Genomic DNA, 25,638 nt, shown 5'->3' on the forward strand with positions numbered 1-25,638 from the left:
TAGGCGCAAGAAATGCCTTTTTTAATTTTTCAGTTTTAGGATAATCTCTTTTGTTTTCTTTCTCCTTTGTGCTTTTTTCTGTGAGATGCCACACGATAAATGCACTAACCAGAAACAAAAATAAGAAGCCTTGCATCATTACTGACATGAAAACATGTGCATTGTTTTAAATACATCAGTCAGAGTTCCTTACTGCTGCCTTAGTTGAACCATTCCTGTTCAATAAGGAGCTGCAAACACCCTTAATTGCGAAAGATATTTTAAAAAAACGCTGTAACCGATGATTAAACGCAAAGGTGAATGCTATTGTCATGGCTTAACTGGATATAAAGAATGTTGAATGGCAATATTATATGGCATGCATGTGAATCAAAATGTTGAAAAGAATCCAGCTCTACAAATGATTGTACCATATGAGATCTATCAGACAAATGTTTACCTTAAATATTTGTTCAGTTTGTGTGCTTCCCAGTACTGAATCCTTTTTTTGGGGGGGGGGGGGGGGGGGGGGAGTGGGGGTGCGTTTGGTGGGGGTTCATTATGAGTTTGGAACTATGTAGAAACAGGCACTGGTTTTAATGAGGCAATGCATAAAAACAAGACCATGCAAAAATACTTGAATATCAATTAATATGCCGTCTCTAAGTTACAGTATTATTCATAAACTCTCTTTCGCTCGCTCTCTTTTTATATATATATGTATGTATGTATGTATATATATATAACTCCCCGAGGAGCCAGGGTAAGGTTGTACACAATAAAAGAGAACCTACTCCTTTTTGTTGGGGAAACGAGGGTGTGAGTGCCTCGTTCCCACCAGTTTACTAAAAGCTCATGTTTATTAAAATATGATAAGGATTCTCGGTCTTAAAAATGTATTTGAGGCAAAAGTCTTCACACCTTAATCACTACAAATATGAATCCTGAAAGCATTTAATTTCCACCCTGAAACCCTCTTCGAGGATACATTTACTATTCTAAATTCAAGCCTTGCATATCCAATCAGGGTTGAGATATTAGTTATCAACATTAAATCATGTTCTAATAATGAGTTTTGAGATAATGCTATTGACATCTGTGCACGTCTGTATTTTGACTAGATGCAGGCAGCACATCTTAGATATTCATGCACGTTGTTTAGAAATTACATAAGCCCCACAACTGAATTTGTCCTCATACTTTCCATCCTCAAATGAACTTACCACGAAATGTGCAGGGCAGATGAAGCACCTACAGCCACGACTAAGAGTCACCCATGCAGAAAAAGCCAAGCACAAAATCACACTGCATGTGATAAAAACAAACTGCCTGGATGAGGCTATAAAACAACAACCTTTATGGGCTGACTTGTTATAATAAACTGTACGTTATGAGGTTACAAAAAGTAAAACATTCTGGGATGAGGTTATAGAAGAGCAAAGTGTATGTTGTAAGGTTATCTAAGAAGGTATTTGTAGCGAGCTTATAAAAAACAGACTGCATGTGGTGAAGTAATATAGAGCAAACTGCTTCGGGAAAGGTTATGAAATAAACTTTATGGGGTGAGGTTTTAAAAGATTAAAGAATATGGGTGAGATTGTAGAAGAAACTGTAAGTTCTGTCAAAAACCATACTTGGCATGCAGCCAAATCAAACAAAGCACAGGTTTGATGAGGTCTGGCACACCATTGAACACCTGGGATTGTATTACATAAAGTACCCCGGGGGCACAACGGGTGTTTGCGGATGTGTTGCATGCCCTGGGGTACTTTGGTATTACAGAAGGGTCCACAGATGCTTGTGTGTCCCCGTCAGTAATACCGATAGTGCTGGTGCACTTAATGCACCCGCGCTATCTGCAGGGGTCATTCCCTCATTTAGAAATGAGGGAATCCCTTTGACTTAGCACCTGCACCGTAATACAGGCACGGACGCAGAGGCAAAGAAGCCCTCAGGAGGCGTGCCCCTGGGGTACTTTGGTGTTACAGAAGGGGCCGCAGAGGCTTGTTCGTTCCCTTCTATAATACCGACAGCGCTGGTGCAGTTAAAGCACCAGCACGATCTGCAGGGGGCGTTTCCTCATTTGCAAATGAGGAAATCCCTTTGCCTCTGTGCCAGCGTTGCATTACAGGCGCAGTCACAAAGACAAAGAAGGCCTCAGGAGACGCACTGAGAGTGCGCTATCTAAAAGGTGGCATACTGTCATTGCGCCCCCTGAGATCAGCCCTCTGCAAGGGGTAAGGGGGGTCCTATGGACCCTCCAGATATTCCCTTGCAGGTGGGTGCAGTCACTCACTGCACACGCCTGCAAGGGGATCTCTAACCCCCTTCAAAAGTGCAGGGGGGTAGCCTCTTGCACAGTGAAACACGGAGCGGCTTTAAAGCAGAAGCTCTGTTTTTCACAGGCATGCACTGCCCCCCGGGAAGCACGAGTTAGCGGCTGGGGCAGCGCATTTATGGTGTTAGGGCGCATTTTCACTGTTTGTGTTCGGCTCAAGCAATGAAATGCACATAAGGCTGCTGTTTGTCAACTTCAGAGAAACCTGCAGAATTTAGCAAACTTTTTCTGCTCCTCTCATCAACCACTGAAGTAAGCACTCCAAGCAAGATTCTGGGCCGTCTTCTACAGTAATGCATTCAAAAATGCCAAAGTAAAAATAATAATAAAAAAAAAAACTTCCACAGTGTTGAAACAGAGCGTTTTATTGAACATAAGACCTAGAGTGGTGCTCCTCACACCAGTCAGCAACAACAGAAGGTCAGGCAATGCATATTTGGAGCCCGTGGTTTCCAGTGCTCAGCAGCTGCACTTATTTGCCAACACCAATACTTATGACAGTCTGCCACATGGTGGCGTTGTCTATCTAAGAAAAAAAATGAGCGCACAACAGTTCTTTATTAAGGAAACAAATATTTAAAAGAACTAATACCTGCTGCCTAATCCATTCTCATAGGTTTGGGACCTGGAATAGTCTGAATTGTTACTCTTGATGGTTAGTAGTTGTGTTGGCACTGTTATTGGCAGGACTGGCAGGGACAATGTGCGGTGGAAGCTGCAGTGGCCTCATGAGGAGGAGGGCCCTGGCACTTATTTTTCTTTTTTCTTCTTACAAATTAAGCATTGACTGACCAGGGCACCTTCAACAGACAGCTGATATAAAATCACACCAACCTTCCTAGCACACACCCCTTTTCCTGTTAAATTTTTTTGAAGCTGTATAATAAAAAGAAACAGGAATAAAAATAGATAATATCCGTGTAACAAATTACAAACAAAGTTGCAGAGAAAGTGAAACCAAAACATTGGAAGGTTAATCTAAGACAAGGTCCTGAAGCCTTGTTGGTAACCTCCATAACCTCCCAGGAACATTGCACTGTGACAAACTCATCACCCTTCTTCCTCCCCTACTAACACTTCCATCACCAACCACAACAAGCATTCCAGGATTTCCACTCACCTCATCAAACCACTCTTTCATTCATTCTTTTACTTTCTGCCATTGGAACTCCATATCCTCTCTTCATCTACATTGCACCCCTACAGTGCATCTCTCCTTCCTCAAAATGGGCATGTGTGTTGGTATTTCACCTATCTCCTCCTACTCTACTTCTGACCATTAACCAATTCCACCCAATTTCCCTCACTCATTTCTATCTGAATGTCCTCAAAATCTTCATCCAATCAGCTGGACATCTTACCGAGCTCACCTTCACCCAATCACCTTTACACACCCGCCTACAATCAATACAAGCACACTGCTCAGCCAGTAACTGGAATTACATTAAATACTACACAGACTCAAACTTATTTCACAGCAACGCAAAACCTGAAAATTCACATATGTGCTAGTAATCTCCCAATATGCTAAACGATTTGTGATTAAAAGTGAGATATTAAAACTCATATACATTGTTGCTTACTAATGTTTTAACTTCTGTTTAATTTTCCACAAAAAACCCGGTGAGCCTGATATCCTTTTATCCTTTTTGTAAGCATTTTGCTTGGAAGTCTGGTCATTTTGACGTTAACCCCTTACACAGAAAATGAGCAAATGTGTGCACATTTTGTGCGTTTTGCTTTTGTGTAGTCATGCAAAATTTTTGGGAATTCCGACAAAATGCAATTATATAACATTTACTGCTCTATTTTAGTGCGAAATGTGTAATCACATCCAAAATGGGTGTGCTTAAAAAATTTAGTGCCAAAATGCAAATACTGCAATTGGCGGTCGCTCGCGTTCGCGCAATAAAATGCAACTTTATGTAATGACATAATTTTGGTAATTTCGCGGAGCATGCATAATTAAATTTCACCCGAGCACCATGGGAGGAGAGAAATGTCATTTTCACCAAAGCACTAAAGGATTGCAATAAAGGGTTGCATTTTCCTGTTGGTGGAAAATAAGAGAAATCATCTTTTTATCTGTACTTTTTCTGCAATAATGGATCATAATTTGCTTTTCTTTGATGTTTTATTTTTCTATGTTGAAAGGAATTAGCAAAATGGAGGACTGTTTAAGTAAAAGAAAGAGCGAAAAAGTAAAGAAAAACAAAAAAAATAGGGATTGTCATTTTTAAATCTGGATAATTATAGCAGAAATGTCCAATTGAGGTGCGTGCGAGAGTGGGGGCGGGGAGGGGAACGACGTCAGCTTTTCGGACATCCACATTAAAAAGATCAGCAGTCAAATACATTTATCAGAACTAATTTACGTGTTCAAACGTCAGCCTGAAAATATGGCATGTACTCGTCCCTCCTCGAATCTATGTGGGACCCCTGTGAGTTAATGCATTAACACTAAGGATCAGGCTATTTCATTTGTGATGTGTGCCTCGCCCTCTTTTATACATGCATGTTCCACAGACATCATGTGACCTCTAGGGAATCACCACTAATAAAATAAAGAAAAGAAAAAAGAAAAACAAATCTGTTACTTACTAATAGCACAGATACCACATAGCACTTTTCTTTTTTGTGTGATAACATTTTGATTCCTAGCATCAGAAATGCTGTGAATGTAAACATACAAGTCATCATTCGTTGGCTTGTTTCACATTATACCACGCGCCAGCGGGTTCATCAAGACTCGCTTGTCAGGGAAATCTATGCCTAAATGCCTGACCGTGTGTCAAAGGTCAGGCAATGGAGACTGAAGGAGGACTGATCCTGGTATCTGGTGACTGCTTGCATCAAACCTGCAGTAGATCACAGGGGATCGGATGTGCTCTTGGTATGTAAGCAGTGGTCCTTGAAGCCCAAGAAGAACAGCGCAGAGCTGTTTATTTGGCTGTTTATTTGGCAGAGTCTTCGCATGGCTGATAAATGAGGTTATTGAATTTTACTCATTTTTCAGAATCACACAAGCAAATGAGCCAAATGATGTGGTAATCCACTGTGAAAACTCACAGTGCTCAATATAGCTTGAAACGTGTCTTGCTGTAAACAGATAGTCTGGTGCTGGTGCACCAAAACAGATGGGACTATGTTTCGCAGAACACAAAACTCAGAGGTATATCTCATTGCAATATTACTATGGGCAGAGCGCGAGACATCTATGTAAAGAATGAGAGACCAGCAAGCATGACTGCTGGGTGTAATCCTGCTGCAGTGAAATGAATGTAGACAGGTGTCAGGGACAAAGGGACACTGCAGGTTGACTCAAGACGACTTTGCTAAAGATCCAGACAACATCTTATTGTCTGGGGTAGAATCTAAGGAGTAAGACATGTATCACTGTCAGGAAGGGCTGCAGCATCCTTCTAAGCACCTGTGCAAAACACAAAACAAAGGTGGCATTTCGGAGAATGTGTCATGGAGTATTGCCTCTCGATTGACACGCGCATCGGCAATGTGGTGCATGTTCGGCTGTTGCACCTAGAAGCTGGAATTAACTTTCTCTGCTCACTGGTTGATCCAGGTTTCTTACAATCAGTGATACTGAAGATTCCTAGGCCTTAGATGCCCATGGACAATTTGCCTCATAAGATGACTGATGATGATCAATAAGGCTGGTTAAGTTCATTTATAGTCCAATTCGGCGTCACATGAAATCCGTATTTTGACATAAAATACTCTATTTGCAGTGAATTGGTTGGAATCTGGTGCAAATAAGAATGGATTAGTGTAATCCCGTTTGAAATGGTTCTGTTGTCTCATTGCTGATCCTCGGATATACCTTTGCTTCTGACAGGAGTCCATTGAGAATTTGTCTGAAGTCTGAAATTCAATGAAAATGCCATCTATTGCTCCTTATTATGAGTGGTCTGTAAATGGGACAGGTAAATGCACCGAGTACAATAACTCCGGTAGTTGGAGAAACCACATCATTGCGAGTTGGACGCTGAAGTTCCACTAAGAAATGAGGACTAGCCCGAGGAATTTGATTTCCCACGTGATTGCCCTGGGTTTTCCTCATTCCTCACTTCATTTTTTGCCCTGAAATGTCACCTACGTTGAGCAGCCGGAGCCCAGAGAGAAAATATCTAGGCCTGCTGTTTTACTCATAATTTCGATGGGACCAGCAAATCCTGTTGCCCAGGACATTAATGATTATGAAGAGCTCAGAATGGGCCTCTTTGTGGTGACTATACTCTTTTCTTCATTTTTTCTGGCCTTAGGAAGATTTGCAAACATTTCATCACGGGGCAAACACTGACTCACTCTCAAAACCAGTGTTTGCCCCAAGATGATGCTGTTTGTTTTACCCCCGTACACCAGCTTCCTCTCTCGATTGCCCACAGGAATTTCATCACCTACATCTGGGGCTGTTTAATTATGTGTTGCAGTGCAGGTGGCGAAATGCCCATTGACATGAATGGCACGGCACAAAGTCCGCAGACCCCCCGGAAATCAGAATTAGTTAAGTGGAATCTATAGGACGACGTGAACCTAAAGTGGATGTTACAATGCTCACCAGTGCTCCCTCATGCTTAGATAGCTTTCTGGATCAGCCAGAGATCTATGTACCTTTTATCGTAGTCCATTTCAAAAGTACTCTTTGTTTTTTTAGAATTTTGCTTTGAAATGCGAGTATTCATCATGTTGTAATTTTCCAATGCACATGGCGACAACCTTGTGGTGTGGATTTGTGGCTGATTTGCTGCCATATGTTGGCTAGTGGCTGTGGTGACTTTGCTATCTCTCCAAGTAGAGTTGTCCAGAAAATGCTGTTTTTGTACCCCAATGGAAGAGCTACTCCATAGCGCAGAAATGGATGATCCACTAGTGCTGTCCAGGTGGAGGAATGACACTGGATCTTTATCTGTATTAGGGATCCCACAATGACAGGAAGTAGCATGCAAGAAGAATATCCTAAAGAGCTCACCCTATTGCAAAGAAAAAGAACAGTTTACCATGGCTTCCATAAGTCAACATTTACAGATGGGCTTTGAGTGGGTGACCTACTGCTCTGATAGTGATACGCCAATGAATCTAGTGACCATGGGTCTAATTCACAAAGAATTTGTAGTGACTTACTCTTGTAGTACCCCTTGACTCAGAGTAAGCCAGGAACTCACCTGAAATTCACAAGTAAGTCGAAAGTTCCACAAGATTAAGTCACACTTACTCATGTACAAGCCTTTCTGAAGTGCTGACAGGTGACTCTGGTTTTCACTTACAACATCTTTTCGAAACCTGGATGCCATCTCTTGTTTTGCAAACTATAGTATTCACATGTTTATTTTCATAACACCAAGCCCTACTGTTCACTTGCATGACATGGATGAAGCATGCAAAATAATGTTTTTCATAAAAACTAACAGCAAGACAAAAAGACAACTGATATGACACAATCCTATAGAATTCGAGTTAAGTGAAGGTTTGACTAGATCCATAATGTTGCTCCAAACCAGAAAGATAAATCATAGTGTAAATTGTTCTGAGTTTTAATGACTTCTTTACTGTTTTGTATGTAGTATTTTCCTTGCCTATACTTTGTATAGCAATATTCTCCTGGATTAATAGTTGTCTCTAAAGAGAATAGTAGCTAGTTCCTTTGTAGTATAGGCAAATATCTTTATGGCCTAGGGGTTTCAATAAAGTGTGACCTACTGCCCCTCGACCCTTGAAATTCAGGCAAGAACTGCAGGGGATGTATAGCCTACGATGTCACTCGGATGGCTCCTGCTTGCTTCTACTCATGTGCTAAAGGTTTCAGGCTCGGCTGCTGTTCAATATCAATGCTGCTGTTTCCTGTCACTATATGTGCATCATTATGTGACGTGGCCACCAGTGTTAGAGTGCAGATGGCAAGGCTACTCTACAAGCTGTCTATCCAAATGAGGCATGGTGAAAATTATATGACAATCATTTTAGGATATGTACAACCAACAATACAGTTAAATCATAGATGTCATTTAGGCTACCAGCAGCTATGCTTGGATTAGTCTTTGGTGCTCTTGGCTCTGATTTTGGTCCCTGGTCATATGGGTCATAAAGGCAGCTAGATAAACATAAATAGAAAAAATAATTGCCTCAGAGAGTCCTGTTTATTTTCTGCAGTTTCCACTCTATTATTCTACTATTCCCTAAACAGCAACGGTACAGACGGCAAAAGGCTAAGTGTTTCACAGCAGCCAATGCTGTGATATCATCAGGTGTCAAATGCTGTGTGATGTCTCTCCAGATACCACAGATATTTGGTTGAATCTGGTTAGGGATTTCTCAGCTGCTTGCATTTTTGTTGGGTGGGGTGGATGTGCATCTGTCTGAAGCCCCTGCCCCTGCAGAGCGTAACATGTTCTGGTATCTCCAGGCCTGGAATCATCATATCCAGAATTTGCTGCCCCAATAATTCTGGCCCCTGAAACACTCAGAATTGTGGGTGGAGGAATTCCGGCTGATAGTTATCACTCCAGTTAAAATTCTGCTCCTCGTAGTCAGGGTCTAAGTGATGTGGGTATGCCATAAAAAGGGCCTCTTACTCACTGTTCTGTAGGGATTTAAACTGATTCTCAAGGATGTGGGCCTACGAGGCCAAACCGGCCTAGGGTATCTTGTATTCCTTTTTAAAAGGGGTATAGCCTAGCAGCAAGCTGTCCTTATTGGAGCAAAACCAGGGTACATTTGCATACAGTTGAAGCAAGATACAATTGGGGCAAAGGTGAGCAGAGAATGTAACAGACAAGTGGACCCTTTGGCCTAACAACAAAAAGATTGCTAGCCTCAAACTTTGATGCATATCACCCAGAAATTAGGTATATGCTAACTATATATGATTGCCTGGTGGTGGACTTAGGAGATATAGTATGCCCCTTTTAGCATCCCTAAGGGAGGTTACATGATCACACCTAGTGCACAATAAGAGAGCATTCAGCATTTCTAAATGCCTGGGCACACTCACAATGGGTTTGACAGCAGTCTTTTGTGAGCCCAGACAAGCTGGGGTCCAGGGTAGGGAGGCAGGAAATCCCAAACACCTCTGGGTTGCAAAACTACTAAACCTTTCCTACTTCAAAGCTGGGACCAGGTTTGAATAAAGAACCCTCAGACCCAGCTCTTCATTACATCACTGGATCTCTGGAAGACTCAGAAGGACTGCAGTAATGCTCTGCAAGAAGGACTGCTACTCTTTTTCCCTGCTGCCTGAGTGACAGCACTGGACCTGCATCTTTAGCCCAGGACCACAAGAGTGACTCCAAGGGCTAGTTGACTGGCCTCCTGGTCAGAGCCCCAGGGACAGAAGAGGCTCTGAACCCAGCACCTGGACTCTCTTGGCTGTGAGTGTTGCCCCCCAAGTGCTGCTACCCTGCTCCTGGACCCTTGGCAGTGGGCCTGAAGGTACTCTGTCATCCCAGGTGTGGTCCTGTAAGGAGAACCGATGCAGTGTGATGCATCTCCTCACAGCCGTTTCGAAACCACTGCAGCGTAACACATCCTTGATGCCAGACCACACATTGCAGCCCGTAGTCTCCTTCGAATTGCCACTGTGTGATGCATCCACAACATAGGACTTTGCATCACAAGCCCCTCGTCAAAGACATCATCATTGGCAAAACAGGACTTCACGTAGCAGCCCTGCAGCTTTGTCAGGACCGGCGGTGCATGATGCAGCTTCAATGCAGAACTTCCCATCGCAAGCCCCTCATCGACGGCATACTTGATGATGACACAGAACTCTTCATCACAGCTCCGCTGCTTCTTCTGAGCCGAGGCTGCATGAAACATCCTTGACGCGGGATCTCGCAACACTCCACAAACCGGGATTTGAGGTATGCTATTAAGTGGAACTCACTTGGACCCTGTATCTGCCCCATGCTCCATTGCAGTCGGTCTGAATTTGTGATTTTGTCCCAGTCCAGCACAGCTAGATAACCAAAGTTGGCACTTTTTGCTTCTATGCATTATTTTCACTATTACATTTTAAGTTGCATATCTCCAGGTTTACTTAGGCTGTCAACTAATGTATTACATTTTACTCTATTTTTCTAAATTGGTGTGGGATTTTTCTTGTGTTGTTTTTCCACTTTATTACTGTTTGAAGTGCTGAATAAATACTTTATACTTTGCCTCTAAGTTAATCATGACTGCTTTTGAGCCAGACTACTGGCGAGTTAAGCACAGGTTAATTTGGTGTTTGCTTGTGTTTCACCCTGACAGAGATTGTGGTTGCTGCTTGAGTAGGGTTGAGTAGGGTTGCACTCTCCTCAACCAATAACCCACTTCCCAACAGGCGATGACTTCCAGAATAAACTTTTCTGCTTAAACCACATAATTAATTTGATTCTTCATTATTTATTTTACGTAATGTTTTATTCAACTTCCAGTGATTTTGATGGAAAAAAGAATACTTTCTATTCATTGTATTATGTTAGGAAAATATGAAGTACATAATAATTATTTGATCTTAGACGCTGGCGTCTGCAATAGAGGCATCATGTGCATGGTGCTTGCACCCACCCAATCGAGACTAATCTTGCTAATGTGCACCAATGGAAACAGGTGGAGAGTTGCCTCAGTTAGTATGTCCTGCAAACGGGGAGACCTCACCTGTCACTACCAGGCATTGTGGGGTGTACTTGAAAATACAGCCGTCTAGTGCTGGGAACACAAAAATCATTTAAGGAATCGGGGACAATGAGTTTTAAACACATTTTCATAAACATTAATGAGTTGAACACATCACCGAAATGTAAGACTATTGGCTCCCTGGTGTCTTCTTTCTACAGTGTTATCTTTACAAGCAATGGAGACAGACAACCTAGTAGGATGGTGCTTGAATGGTATCCAATAAAACACAACAAACTAAGAAAATGGAAGTGTGATTATCAACCACATCTTCACAGGATAAAATTAAATTCGAATATAAAACGTGATCCTTTCTTCGACAGTAACATATTATTTTGCTTGAGTTAGAGTGTAGCTGCCCTTCTTCTTAATAGCAAGGACCTAAAACTGCACTACCTTAATACCACGAAAGGTCAAAGAATGAGTGAAAGGTCACTCAAACCTTGACCCAGTGAAATCAGGTTGTTAGATTAACAAGAGTTGCTGTAGTATTTCAGCAAGTGCAGAAGTAGATCAAATCCTTTTCTGCTAGACATAACTGTGTTAAAAGATTACCTATTTCATTTTGACAAGCATATACGTTTATACATAAATACCAAGTACCAACAACTTTCTGTTTAAATTTAGAAGGGGTTGTACCACGAAGAAGGATCAATTTTATGCAGAAACTCTGCAAGGCATTCACTTTTAAATTAAATTAGAAAATTTCCACCCCAGAGTCCTCTATAATCAGAGTGTACCAAGAAAGTCTCTAGAAACAGAATTGTAAAGATATATACTTGTGGGGGATGTTTTGAAAAAACAATTTTCCGAATACCAGCTTCCCTACATTGAGCATTTAGCAGAGGTTGGGATGGTTAGAGATTGCCTTGCACTATAGAGGTTTTCATTTTTTTCACAGTTAATGGCAGCTAGTTTTTCAAGCAAAGTAACTCGTTGCTGAAATACAAACACGGCTTCCAGCTCTCATCTTTTATTTATTTAAGAAAAAGGTGGAAAGTTGTTGTTAAGATCCTAAAAGCTGTTGATTTGATGTACTTCCCTGTAGATCCTGAAACACTACTTTCTGAAATCCCCCTATTCAGACAATTTTTTTTAGCTAATGTTTTGTCAAATCATGTGGCGAATTTCCTACCAACTTGTATACATGAATTATGGAGCAGGTTCATAAGAGGCTGCTTATTAGCTTTTAATCTTATAGCACTTAATTAAGCTGTAGGTAGTGGAATGCTGATGAGAGCTCCTCAAATGTGTTTTTTATGGTGTACGTGAAAGGCTTTGGACAAAGCTGCTTTGAAGTTTATCTGAATTCCATGAAGTGGGCCATGATGATATAATTTAAAATTATACTGATCTCAAAAGAAGATTTGTATTGCAAATTATTGAAAAAATTATTAGAATGTTTTCTAGTTTGTCACAACTTTTCAGATTTAGGGTTGTCTTTTGTCTATATTAACAATTATTGGTAATCAAACTTCTAGTTTCTGAGAAGAGGGTGGGTTGATAGGATTCGGACATTTTGAAAATGTGTAGAAAAAACAGAGATTTTCATGTCCCCCCTTGGCCTTCTGTTCTGACAAAGGTCACCAAAGAATATGACCGGATGGATTTTTGTTTAAATAAATCAGACACTGTGATAAAAAGGAATTTGTTTTGCATCCAGTAATAAAAGTATTAACGTTTTTTCATTTTAATGTGTTTGCTCAGTACTCATTCTTGATGATTTCAGTCTTCTATGGGATGTATCCAAGCGTTTAATTTATCAGTGGGCAGTTTGACCAGGAGCAAGAGAGATAAAGGCAGAAAAGGGCAAAACGGAGGAGGAAGAGAAATATAGGACAACGGTGACAAAGCGCGAATGTGAGATATAGAGACAAGAAGTATAGGCTAGTGGAAGACAGGCATAAGGTGGAATCAACACTAGGCAGCCTTGGTATTCAGCAACCCTGGCATTCAGCAATGAAGTTGGCACCTGGCATTGAACGGGGCTGTTGGCTGACTCTTCAGGAATAATGTGGGTTTGATCCGTTCATCCACCTCGGAACATACATAGAAGGCTAAATTCTAAATCGTTTTCATATTGAAATTATACTAGTTTATTCCTAACATTAATCGCAATCCTAACTTCTTTGGGTCAAACACAAGCTGATTTCTAAAAGGTAAATAAACACAAAAGGACAGATTCATGAAACTCTGGCAGATTACAACATGTTTATTTAAGCATTCATATGGTCTTGCTTACACACATCTACCTTATTCATAAACACATATACCCATGAGTGCATAAATTACATTTTACACGTAACATGCTCAGGTATATAGTATCCATGGACTTCTATGACATGCATCTGTTCTTATAACCATGCAAAAGTGTACTCTGATTTGCATTTAGCTCACAGGCATGGGGTTGGAAAAATATGATTTTGAATTTTCATCATACTTTCTACTGCAATAAATAATGTTTACATACATGTTTTGAAAAAATAGCAGGAAGATGATTCAGTGAGCTAAACGCTGACCGCTGATATCTGCTGTTCAGTCACAAGTTTCATTCCAAGCAACACCACTCAGCCTTTCTTCCTTCCAAGGTTGATAAATTGAAATCGGAGTCATAGTAACACGTTATTTATCGTGCTTAGTAAACACGGAATGTAATAAGAAACACTCTATAAAAAAGCCTTATTATTATAATTCTTACTATCATTTATTATTATCATGTCACTTTCTTCACACATTTGGTGACCATCTTTTGATAAACTCAGCTGTGGCTTTTGTTTCTTGACATTAAATCTGCTGAGAACACCAGGATACAATTGGAAGTGAGTCAAATACCTAATGCACCGATTATTAAATATCACTGACATACGAAAGAAATTGCTTTTGAAACATGAAGGTACTATTTACATTTGCAGAAAAGTAATTGAAGCACTTTAAACTGAATTTAAAAATGCTTCGTACCAAATCCCATTAAAAATTGCATTTGCGGCCTGTCATCAGCTTTGATTCACATCAGCTCAACTAAAGCAATTTAGATCTCCGAAATATTCCAGTTAAATCTAGAGTAGATTGTATTACTGTGTCTCTTATGACACTGCTCACAGCTATTTAGATATTGGCAACAATACTGCATTTGCCTCTGATTCATTCGGAATTGCTGCATCATTATATCTAGTAAACATATTGCTCATCCTGGTTTCTTTTTTAAGGCTTTGGCCATCAGATCAAATTCAATACTGATTCACACTGCGCATAAAATGATCGCAGTGAAAAACTACCCAATTCCTGCTCCTCAATTAATGTTAGCATTGATTTGAATTTGTAATGATTTTGTGATTTGCTTAAAACCACCAATTGTAGGTGAGTACTGCATGTCTGTACTAGGGCTGATCAAAACCTTGAATGGAGCAGTACTGACCAAAGTTGGTGCTTTGAGATTTGTTCTAGATGTATTGATTGGTTGATCTGATGTCCGTCCCTGAGTAATACATGTGAGTCTACGACACTGAGACTAGTTTTTCTGCTGTGATAGATTTGATTGAATCCATAGTTTATCAGTAGGTTCTTGTTGTCAGAACTCAGCTTTGTGATTGTCTTCTGGGCATTGAATGTAGACACATTGAGATAGGACGGTTGGACAATAATGAGTATTTCATGTGATAGTTTTTCTGAAATGTAGCCAATTTGGGTCTCAGAATATTGCGTGCGCGTGGTCTGTGTCTTTATTCTGCTGTGTTCAGGATCTTTTGAAATCAATCTACTGCTTTTTTCTTGATGGGTGTTTAATGAGGTCAGTACAGGAATTTATTGTAACTGTTGCTTCACATTTTGAAACTTGTAGGAAAACAACTGTGGTTTAAACAATGTTGTTTGGCTGTTCCATTTGTGTTACAACACATGTTGAGGTGTAAATCGATGTTGCAGCCTCAGGTATTGAGTTATTGAGTTGGATTTAACAATTTGTCAATTATGAGATGTTGTGAAGAAATTTCTAGCTGCAAGTCAGGAGTCCTGGGAGTTTGCTCAGTGACACGCCAAACAAATTCAAGAGACTGTATTGTGGTGTAGATCACACGCTCTATGGCTCGGAAGGGAATAAGAGTCGCTTGAAAGCATCTCGGAAAAAGGGAGTAGCAGCAACTTTTTAGATTGAAGCTTGGCCATCTGAAACTATGGGTTTATTCCGATTTGTTTCATATGATGAAAGTAGGAAGAAAGCATGAGGTCATTGCCCCCCTTGATGCTTATCTTGTTTGAGACATGTGGGCAACGGCGGTTCTCAAAAGTGACTAAGATTGAGATTGCACATCAGAGGGGGCTTCACTTTGAGTTTTATTTTTTACTGCAAAACAAAGATGGCGGGTTATGTTTCAAGCTATATTTCTGGAGCACAGCGATGCGGATCTTTGTTGTGTGTGACTCATCGGCTCTTTGTCCACTGGCTGTCACCTTGAGTCCTTTGGTGACAGCGATAGGGGTGGTCAAAACTGCAAAATTATTCAGTGCATTGTATGAATAAACCTTGTGAGAATTAAGAGTACCGCATGAATTTCTCTTGTGTGATCATCTGTGTGAAAACTGTATGCAACTTTGGTGCCTATTTATAAAAAGCATGCAAGATATCACTGCAATATATTGTTCATGCAGTTTCTATAGTAATGTGCTTATTGTTGCATGTGAAACACGCGATGCCATGTCACACATCCAGTTTCTTTGTTCCCACAGGATATTTTCTTGTTGAAAAAGTCTCCTGCGGGCAAAAAATATCTGCTCTGCATAAGCATTAGAAAAACAGAAAGTACACAACATATGCATACCTAATAATTGGGATTCACGCATGAATACACACTCTAAGACACTTTGACCAGCCTTAGCTACTATTGTGACAACCCTATATAGACCACAATTACACAGTCTGATGTCAAAGGTGTCTCCTATTTAATTGGAGAGGAAATGTTAGGTTGTGCCATAACACTAGCAAACATTAGTCAGATTTGAGATTTTTAGAGTCGCAAGTTAAAATGTGTCCTGTTAGTAGGAAAATACATAAAAATACCTTTATCATGCCCAGAATTAGGTTCCACCTAATAAAATTGCATTCAGGCAGGGACAGAGAGTTTACTTATCCACTAACTTTCATTGGAGTGAAGGTAGTTCAGGAGGTGGAAAGTAAACATCCTCATTGTGCCTAAAATGAAGATTTGGACAGGATTCTCTCTTAAATCTGAATAGCTGCCAATCTTTAGATTTTTACTTTTGGAATGAAGGATCCCTGGAGGTCTACAAGCTATCAAGCTATGAAGTTTCCTTCATGTTTGTCCCACAAGATGCAATGTACATGCACACACAGGGCCTCATTACGATGTCGGGTGGAAACTTTCCGCCCCTCAACGTCTCGGATTTGGAAATTGACAGACTCCCGGTCGGCAATTCCACCTGACCGATTACAATGCAACTGAACACTGTTCGATCGGAGCCCCATTGTTCCCTATAGAAGCCCATGTTCCGCCCGACAGCTCAGGCTTCTATGGGGAAATGGGGGGTGTAAAAACCTGCACCCTGGCGCAGGCACCCCACGGTACCTGTCACAAAGTGCAGGGTTTTACAGGGGAGCCCCTTCGGTAACCCATGGCCCCCAACCGGAGGCCATATGATGAGGGGGCCCTGCTAGGGGCCCCCAAAGTCACTTTCCGACAGCCTTTTTGTGTCAGACAGGCTGACTCAGAAAGGCTGTTGGAAATCAACATCGTAATCGGTCGGTTGGAAACGCTGTTCGTAGAGGTGCCCGATGCGGTTCCGACTGACACGGGTACTCTGACAGCCACTTACTGACAGCAAACATCATAATCGGTCAGGCAGGTTGTAATCCGACCGAGTCGGTCGGAAGGGTTCCGACGTGGTCTAGAAAATTCCAACTGTCGGGCTGAGGCTTTCCGTTCGACATCGTAATGAGGCCCTAAATTGTAGATGTAAATATGAGCTGTGGTACAAACACTGACGGCCTCATTGGGAGCCCCTTCAAATTCGATGAGGTCAGTACCAGGAGTTCCTGAATTTTATTGGAATCATGAGGTATACAGAAACACTGAAGATCCGATCACGTTCACCTGGAGATTTCAGCTGCATTCAGGAGCCTAAATCTCAGGGTGAGAGTCCACAGGAAAATGTGGAATTAGTGGTGAAAATGAACCCTGAATCACTGATACCTCCTGTAATTCCTCATTACTCAGGGTAATTCTCATGACCTATACCTAATTCCACGTTAATTCCACTCCCCCAGAATTAACAGCACCTATGGTTTTGTTAACTTTGGGTGTACAGAAATAAAATCCTGTCCTCCAGGGCTCTCTTAATGAGTCCCTGAGAGGCTCTGGTGAGACACAAATACTTAAAAGGTTCTTTTGATATGTTAAATAATCCTGCATTTAACAGCTGTTTAACTCAATTCAGTGACAGAAACATCTGTGATGTTGCCAGGGTCAAATGTTGCAGTGTCAATTAGTGTGATGTCATCTGAGTCAAAGGCCATGTGACGTCATTTCTAATGACACCACTTCATTGGATGATTGTAGAATGCACAATGTAATTTATGCTACTTTGGGCATTGACATCCTTGAATCCCAATGACTCCTCGCCCTTCTGAGCTGGCCTTAAAAAATATCACCACAAGGCACCTATTTTCCTATTACCTTTTATTTTATCTCAGAATAGTTTAAGGATATGATTCGACCCAGTGAACAGAGAACTTGCATGCCTGAGCGATTTTGTTGTGTAGTTCCTACTGATCCGTAGGATCTGCGCATTGTTTGGACAACATAAACTAAAGGCTTGGTGCCTAGACTGATTATGGACACTCCTACAGGATATGTGGGCCTATAGACCAGCTAGCTGACAGTGCCACTGTAAGCCCCCCTAACTTACCATGGAGCAAACAGTTTCTGGCAGCCACTGTTTCTTCAGGAATCTTGGAAACAGTACATAACCTTTTACTCAGTCACTCGTGCTCACTTATTCTCGGAGAATACACAGTGGGACGTTTTCAATAATATTTATTCAACCAACGTTAATCTTGCATAAAATAAGTGTGCTGCAATGATTAGGAGACAGAAGCAAATAAAGGAGATTTCAAGCACCAAAAGAATGAACAGTAGATACATTTCTACCATGGTGCTGAAGCAATGAATATATGTAGGCATTTATGTAATATGGTAATCTATCGTACTCGTACGATGCAGACCCTACTCTAAGTGTACCTAGAGTGTGTGTTGGTGTAGAGGCAAGAATCCCCCCTAGGGACAATCCAACCCCATTACTTGATGGGAGAGAGTGAAGGACTCTGTCTTGGTATCGAGTTGGACACCCCTCACGGAATGTCAGACCGGTGTGTGGTGATTTCTCAGCATGCAGGGACCTTCAGTGTCAGCAGAAGTGCCTCCTTTACCAATCCATTGGAATGCTATTATTTATAATGAAAGGCAGCTTTTGCGAGGTGCGTGCTAGATCAGTGATGTCATGGATATGTAGATAGCGATGTCACCCCGTGAATGGAGAGAGAACGACTTTTGTACCTAGTGCATAGAGTGGCCTAGTACATGATGTTCAGGCTTTCGGGATAATGTTGTGCAAAACTGAAGGTATAAACAAAGTAGTAAAAAGTAATCCAATATTGTCGTGCACGCAAATGTGTGCAAAAAGTCACAGCTAAAATGTTATTTTCTAGGACAATGTAAGGGCTCGCTACAATGGCCTAACTCGGGAATATAACAATTTTACATGTTACTTTTTGCCCTTTCTGTACTATGCAAGAACAGGGAAATATAAAAAGTACAGATGTTTCTTTTGTTCATGAATTGTTGTGTCTGTCAAAGATAGCTTAATCCAATAGTGTTTAGACACTTTAATTGATATATTCTATGTTTTCCAAATTGTTTTTTCTACCATCTTCTTGCAGATTTGGAGAGTGTATAGCATGATGCTACTAGCCACAGAGTTAGTGACATATGCACTCTATGAGGTTTACATGGTAGGGGTCAGTTATGTGGAGTAAACCGACTGGTGCTGAGGATTATATTGGGGAGGATAAAGTGTTAGGGCACTTTAGAGATTGGGCCGTCACCGAGCAAGCAGCATTAGGGTAAGGTCACCCTTTCCACTTCTCTGTAAGGTGAAGGTTAACCACTGTCAAACATCATGTTTCCAATATTGCAAAGTGGATTAACTTTAGCTGGATTCTCCAGGTACCTCATTTAAACTGTAACCTTTACTTTGTTTACAGATAACTACTACGGCACCCCAAAGCCTCCAGCCGAACCCCCCACGCTGTTGAATGTAACTGACCAGCTGTTCGCAGGATCCGGCCCCAGTGCGGAAGGGAAACGAAAACGCAATAAGTCTGTCAGCAATATGGAGAGGGCCGGCATCGAGCCTCCTGAGGAGGACGAGGAGGAGAGGCCAGTGGCGAATGGCAATGGCATGGTAATCACGCCAGGTCAGTAGGATGAGGAAGTAATGGCAGGCATGCTGCAGACCAATGCACTGCTTTACTTTTGCAAAAATAACATACACAATATAGTGTGATCTGGGCCTGATTGTAGGCCACTTTTGGCTGAGGGCTGTCGCCGAGAGCATGTTCCTTGGGAAATAAAAACCCTCATGCAATTATTTGAAATAAATGTTGAAGTCCAATATATTAGAAATTGTTAAAATCCTTCCACCAGTCAGAATATATTTGGAGCTAGATATATTTGTTTCTCTTTCTAAGAATCTACAAAATTGTTTCGAATTTACACATTTTCATGTTGTCTTTGCTAATTCAATTTTGAGGGCGATCGCTCTATCCATTAGGCTACATGCTCTCCTGAGTTAACCACTACTCCTCGGCTGACTGGATGGCAATGTTTATGTTAGAACATTCCCATGGTTTCTTCCTCATTGAACACTGGCCCTTAATCCTGAGTGGCTTGGGAGCCTGAGGCCATTCCTTGGTGTATCTGCTAGGAGATAAGGCAAGGCGGGAACCAGAAAGCTATAGGGAGTAGATCCAAATGTTAATGGCAACATCACCAGTCAGGTAGAAGAGCCAATGGTGCTTGGCTGGTAGCAGCTCTTTCCTTGCAGTTCACAGTTCCATAGAATCAGGGTAAGGGTATATTTTGGGGCACAAGACCTGCCTCCATGAGTGGAGGGTCGCAGCCAGCGGTCCCAGGCATAGGGGCATGCATTGCACGAGCTGACAGGGTTGGCAGAAAAAGGACTGAATCCTTTTGAACTGCATTAAGCAGCTGCCAAGTCCCAAACCTCTCACAGGAGTGGGCTTGCATGTGACATTGAAGTTCCTGATGTGGGACGGAGTTCACATATGTCGGCTTTGAGTCGCACAGGTAATTTATGACATGCCTCCTGCAGGATCCCTCTGCAGTGCTAACACAGAGCTTTAACACCACAATGTACGTCTTCGGCCTAGAACCATGCTGATCTGTGTATTTAAGTTTGAGCCAAGCATTGTGCACAATCTTTAGTGTAGATCCGAATGATCACTGAAAGTAATGGTGTGAGAAGTAAGCATTGAAAAATTGTCCCGGCTTAAACTTTATGACCTGATTTACTCAGAGGCGACTGTAAGGCTTCATGAAACCATTGCTTACCTATAATTAACGAAGTTTTAAAAGTTATGCATGCAGGATTTCCCCTTTGATATTTCTTTAAATGTATGATATTTCCATCCTCATATCAATCATAGTGTGAATTTCCTTCAATAATTCCTTTATAATGGCTTATATTCATCATGTAGTGGGATTATAGTAGCAAAAGTAACTTAAATGAAGATATAAAATACAAAACTACTTTTCCTACGTGTAGAACTGCGAGGATTTTCAGCTATATAGGTAAAATAAAAGTTAGTAAGAAATTGAGGCCATTTGTAGTAATCTGGTGCCATCTCCAGGTGGCAGCATATGGTTTATGTCTATCTCACCAAATAATCGCCTCATCTGACTACATAGCTCAAGTAGATGTGATTGATTTGATTGCATATATTGGAACACAACAAAGTAGATTATTCGCATTCTGTTGACAACTAGTATAGGGAAATTGTGTTTTCTAGATTGCATTTTATTTGCCCTAATGACTGCTGAAGTTCTGTCTTTTTTTGGGTAGGCTTGACACCTTTCACTGGCCCTCAAGAATTGAATAAATTAAATGTCTCAACTTTACAAAATGTTGAATATCTTCTTCTTGGATGTCCCAATCGTTCTCAACCATTTAGGAACACTGAAGGTGTATGTAGCAGTCCGGGAGAAATACTCTACAATGACACTTTCTATGACTACAGCAAAAAGTCCAGTTTCAGTTGCACCTGCTGATTTCCCAATGGCCCTTCCATCTTCGTTCACACCCTCAGAAGGAAAAGGGCACACTGGTGGCTTGCCTGGATCTGTTTTGGGTAACAAGTTGGTGTTTGCGGGGTGCATGGACCCAGCTTCCCTGACCCTCAGGCCATTCTATCTCAGTCCAAGATACAGAGGAGTGCAGATACCATTTTCAATCCTATCTCACACAGACTGCAATAGACCCCAACACCAGTCTCCTTATACTGATTTCTTGTCTCCAATTGGTACTCTGATACTCTGTTGATGGGAGCCCAGTATATAGGCGTAGCGCAGCAGTAGTTGGTGTACATCGCTACACCTATCATTATACATTATGTGAAGTATATTTGTAAGACACTAACTCACTCCAAAAGAGGTATCAAAATGCAGATCTGAGAACTCTACTACCAGAAGCTGCGCAACAAATTCTTGAAAAACAGGTTTTGAGTTGGTTTTGAAGCTGGCAAAGTAATGTATTAGGCTCAGGGATGGGGCAGGCGGTTCAAGTAAGAGGTGGCACAGAAAAAGAACGAGCAACTGACTGACATGGTTAGTTGCTGCGTGGGACAAGAACCATGCCTCTGTAAGTTGCGTGCCAGGTGCGGGTAGTCGGAGTAAAAGAAATTCTATTGGCGAGTTATTGAAGTCCAGAACACTGAAGTGGCGAGAGGAGACATTGAGAACTAAGTGGGCACCACGTTTCGCATAATATGGAGTCTTTTGATGAGGTGGGAGGAGATGCTGATGTATAGGACATTGCCACAATCAAGATGCCTTGTGATGAGCAGTTGGATCTTCAGCGAGCCAAGGAAACGTATTGCCCAGAGTCCACAGGATACTGAAGCAGGAGGCTGCAACCTAGGTAACCTTAACACTCTGGACAAGTTTGAGTCAAAAAGCATTCTGAGGTATCTTGCAGAGTTGGTAGGCTGATAGGTGTCACCTTGTTCCTGCGACCATCAGACCACCTGTTTGTGGATGGACTGGATGGAAGACACCAAAGACTTCCACTACAATCTTCACTTGATTTATGTTAAGCCTGTTTATTATTTTTCATTTACCATACACAAGGTTTTTTGAATATTCAAAAGAAAGCAGCCTCCAGGCACATTGTAAAACTTCAATTTATAAATATGTGTGTATACATTTTTACTTCTAGGAACTTAAAACGTATTTATTTTTTAAATATGTACTGAATTTACAAATCATTCTTCATTAGTACTAAACTTTTGATCTGATTCATGATCTTTGTTATATTGAACCATGTACTTCACAATGGTTTAGTCATATTTAATAGAAGCATGACTGTCTGAAATTCATACATACTTATAGCTAGGCTGGGAACCAGGAAGAAGGCTGTCTAGCCTCTCTTTTTGTTCTACATATGCAAAAATGATCATCATAAGTAGATGAACAATAAAGAATGTCATCCTAGAACAGTATGGCCTGACACAGGCAGAACACCAGATATATTGGAATGTGACAAATTCATTGGTTCTAAGACGGTATCCAAAAATTGAAATCAAGGTCTGGTTCATGGCAGAATCAGAAAAAGCCGCAGGTAGGGAAAGATGAGATGAGTGATGGATGTAAACAGAAGTTGCAAGGAATCTTGCAACACCCACTCATGGTTGAAAATGCAGCAACAAAGAGCAATTGTATGGCCTAGCCTCGAGCAGAGCACTCTGGCCAAGTTAGAATCTAGAATGATTTCAAGTTTTCTTAAGGAGTTGGAAAGGTTGAAAGGTTTCACCAACTTCTTGTGGCGACAGAACATCAGAACACCGGGTTGTAGCCGTTCCAAACAGCATCATCTCTGTTTTGGCACTATGTAAGTCTAAACAATACATGCACATCCAATTTTCTACCTGCAGCGTTCAAGTGAGAAACTGGATTATGTGAGGTTAATATTGTCTGAGGAGAAGATATCAAGCTGGGTGAGAATATATCCAATACGAAGGATCTGATGATGTTAGCCAAAGCATCAAGGCACACCCCACATTCATGAAGACATCGAAGGAGAGTTGCATGAGATACCATATTGAAGGTCGCTGATAGATCTATAAGGATCAGGGACTATAAGAAATTAGGAATATTAGCTGAGGGAAGTGAGTACCCACCTCAAATAATAATCACAATCCTTGTCAAGGTGGACCACTAAAGTCGCTAAATTAACATGAGCTAAGCTCCCTGGTTGCCATGGGACAGGGCAGACAGGCATAACCTAGAGGCAATATGTAAAGTATTTATGCAGTACTAAAATTGTAATAAACTTGAAAATGCAAAACAATCAAAATCCCCAAACGAGTTAGTTATACAGAGCAAAAGTTAATACACAAACTGACACTAAAATGACAAAAATCCAATAAGGCAAACCAGAGATATGATTTGTAAAAAGGTTTTAGGTAGTATTAGCATCAAGAAGCACAAAGTGCCAATGAAAGTCAAGGATCTCAGTAGAACAGGACCTAGGTGCAATTTTACACTTGCCACGATGGAGCATGGGTCCGATACACTAACTAGGTTCATCCTGGTCAAAGATTTCACCTTCTGACTATAGGTCTTTGACTCTCAATCCACCACAACAGTGCACTTCTGGAGCTCCCCTGGACCTCGGGGGGCACGTAAGAACTCACAGGATGGCAGTCAGAGACACACAGGGGATTCCAATCTAGGTCCAGTTGGCACTGGTCATTAGGGCAGTTAGAGGAAAAGGACTCTTGAAGCTTGTTGTGTCACTGTGGCTTTAACTGGAGGTCAGCCTTGTGGCCCCTTGTGTTCACTCCTGAGTACAAGAAGAAGAGCAGGTTGAGTCTTCATGACTCTTCTCCGGTCACAAACAGCAGGTCCAGTCATCTTCTGTTCTTCCATAGGTCCCCAAAGTGTTTGAAAGTGGCTACCTGGAGATGCCACATTTATACCTGGCACAAACTAGTGGGAGGGAGCAACCCCTGGGCACGACCTAACCGATGGGGTAACCATTCCTTAGGCTAACCCTACACATGTTGGGAAATTTCATGGGCTCTGGGGGTTGGGGGAGTAAGTGGGGAGTCCAGTCCCACACACAGGAGATCAGCCTTATGACCCCTGGTGCACACTCCTGTGTACAAGAAGAGGAACAGGTTCAGCTTTCAGGGCTCTTCGCAGGTCACAAACAGCAGGTCCAGTCATCTTCTGTTCTTCCATAGGTCCCCAAAGTGTTCTGAAGTGTGTACCTGGAGATGCAATATTTATGGCTGGCATGAGCTAGTGGGAGGGAGTAACCCCAGGGCACAACCAAACCAATGGAGTAACCATTTCTTAGGCTAACCCTACTCACGTTGGGCAATTTCATGGCTCTAAGGGTGGGCAGTGTATGGGTCGAGTACTATGGTAATCCTAGTGCCCCCCCATCTAGCACCAAAATCCAGTTTGAGACAGTCCCTCTACTCCCAAAAAACTCAGAGACAGAAGTCTGATAGAACAAAGCAGGGTTCATCAGCAACCAGGCAGGTGATACACAAGAATTGTTTTGGCATCTGGCTCTCACCCTTTGAAGTGTGCCTCAAGTGTGATATGTAAAACCCCATCAGACGCTCAAGCACATCTTGACACTTCAGCAGGACTTGACACTCTGATGTCAGCAAGAGCCCCACTGTGATCAGGACAGGTTTGGTTGACGACAAAAAAGAAGGACATAGGCCTGTGTGTTAGCTATATCTGTTTGTGACAGGCTAGGTCTCATTGAAGTTTATCAAGTTCCTGGGCCCCGTCCACAGACTATCTTGTCAATGACGCAACTAATACCTCCCCACACCCAAGATCTTTATCCCTGTTCTTGGAGCAAGATCACACCTACTCAAATGCTAATTACTGGCTGGCAGAAGTGAAAGATCAAAATTCAGATTGCCTTCCAGTGACTTCAGGCAGGGGAAAGGTAACTTTCTAAAAGTACATTTTCCTTAAAAGTTATACAAAATTCTATTTTTCTGTTAAATTGGAATTTGAATTACCATCATTTGGCTAGGTATTTCCAAACCGAAATTAGCATTATTAGATGTTATTAGTTTATAGCACTTTTTTCAGTAAAACATTATTTGAGATAACAACAGGCTTTACATTTGTTTCTAGTGGTAGTATTACCATTACGGCTTGGAGCAGCGTTTAATACAGCGGGTATCGTGCATTGCTATATCTGCGAACGAGGAGTAAGAAAACAACCGGTAGGCTTGAGTGTGCTCTGTATGTAGAGAGTGTATTATTTTTTGACCATCACTAGATTTTAAGACGTATTTATGCATTATACTT

At 41.5% G+C, this 25,638-nt stretch overlaps 1 protein-coding gene across 11 annotated transcripts in view; it reads left to right on the forward strand.

The window, feature by feature from the left end:
* MAGI2 (membrane associated guanylate kinase, WW and PDZ domain containing 2) overlaps nt 1-25,638 on the forward strand; it is a 2,464,469-nt gene that overhangs the window by 1,566,080 nt on the left and 872,751 nt on the right. For all 11 annotated transcript variants that reach the window (XM_085654042.1, XM_085654039.1, XM_085654033.1 and 8 more), the window contains one exon: nt 19,260-19,472. In XM_085654042.1, the coding sequence (XP_085510168.1) occupies nt 19,260-19,472 (213 nt within the window). The remainder of the gene's footprint in view (nt 1-19,259; nt 19,473-25,638) is intronic.

This window comes from Triturus cristatus, chromosome 4_1, assembly GCF_964204655.1.
Source record: "Triturus cristatus chromosome 4_1, aTriCri1.1, whole genome shotgun sequence".
Classification (NCBI taxonomy): domain Eukaryota; kingdom Metazoa; phylum Chordata; class Amphibia; order Caudata; family Salamandridae; genus Triturus; species Triturus cristatus.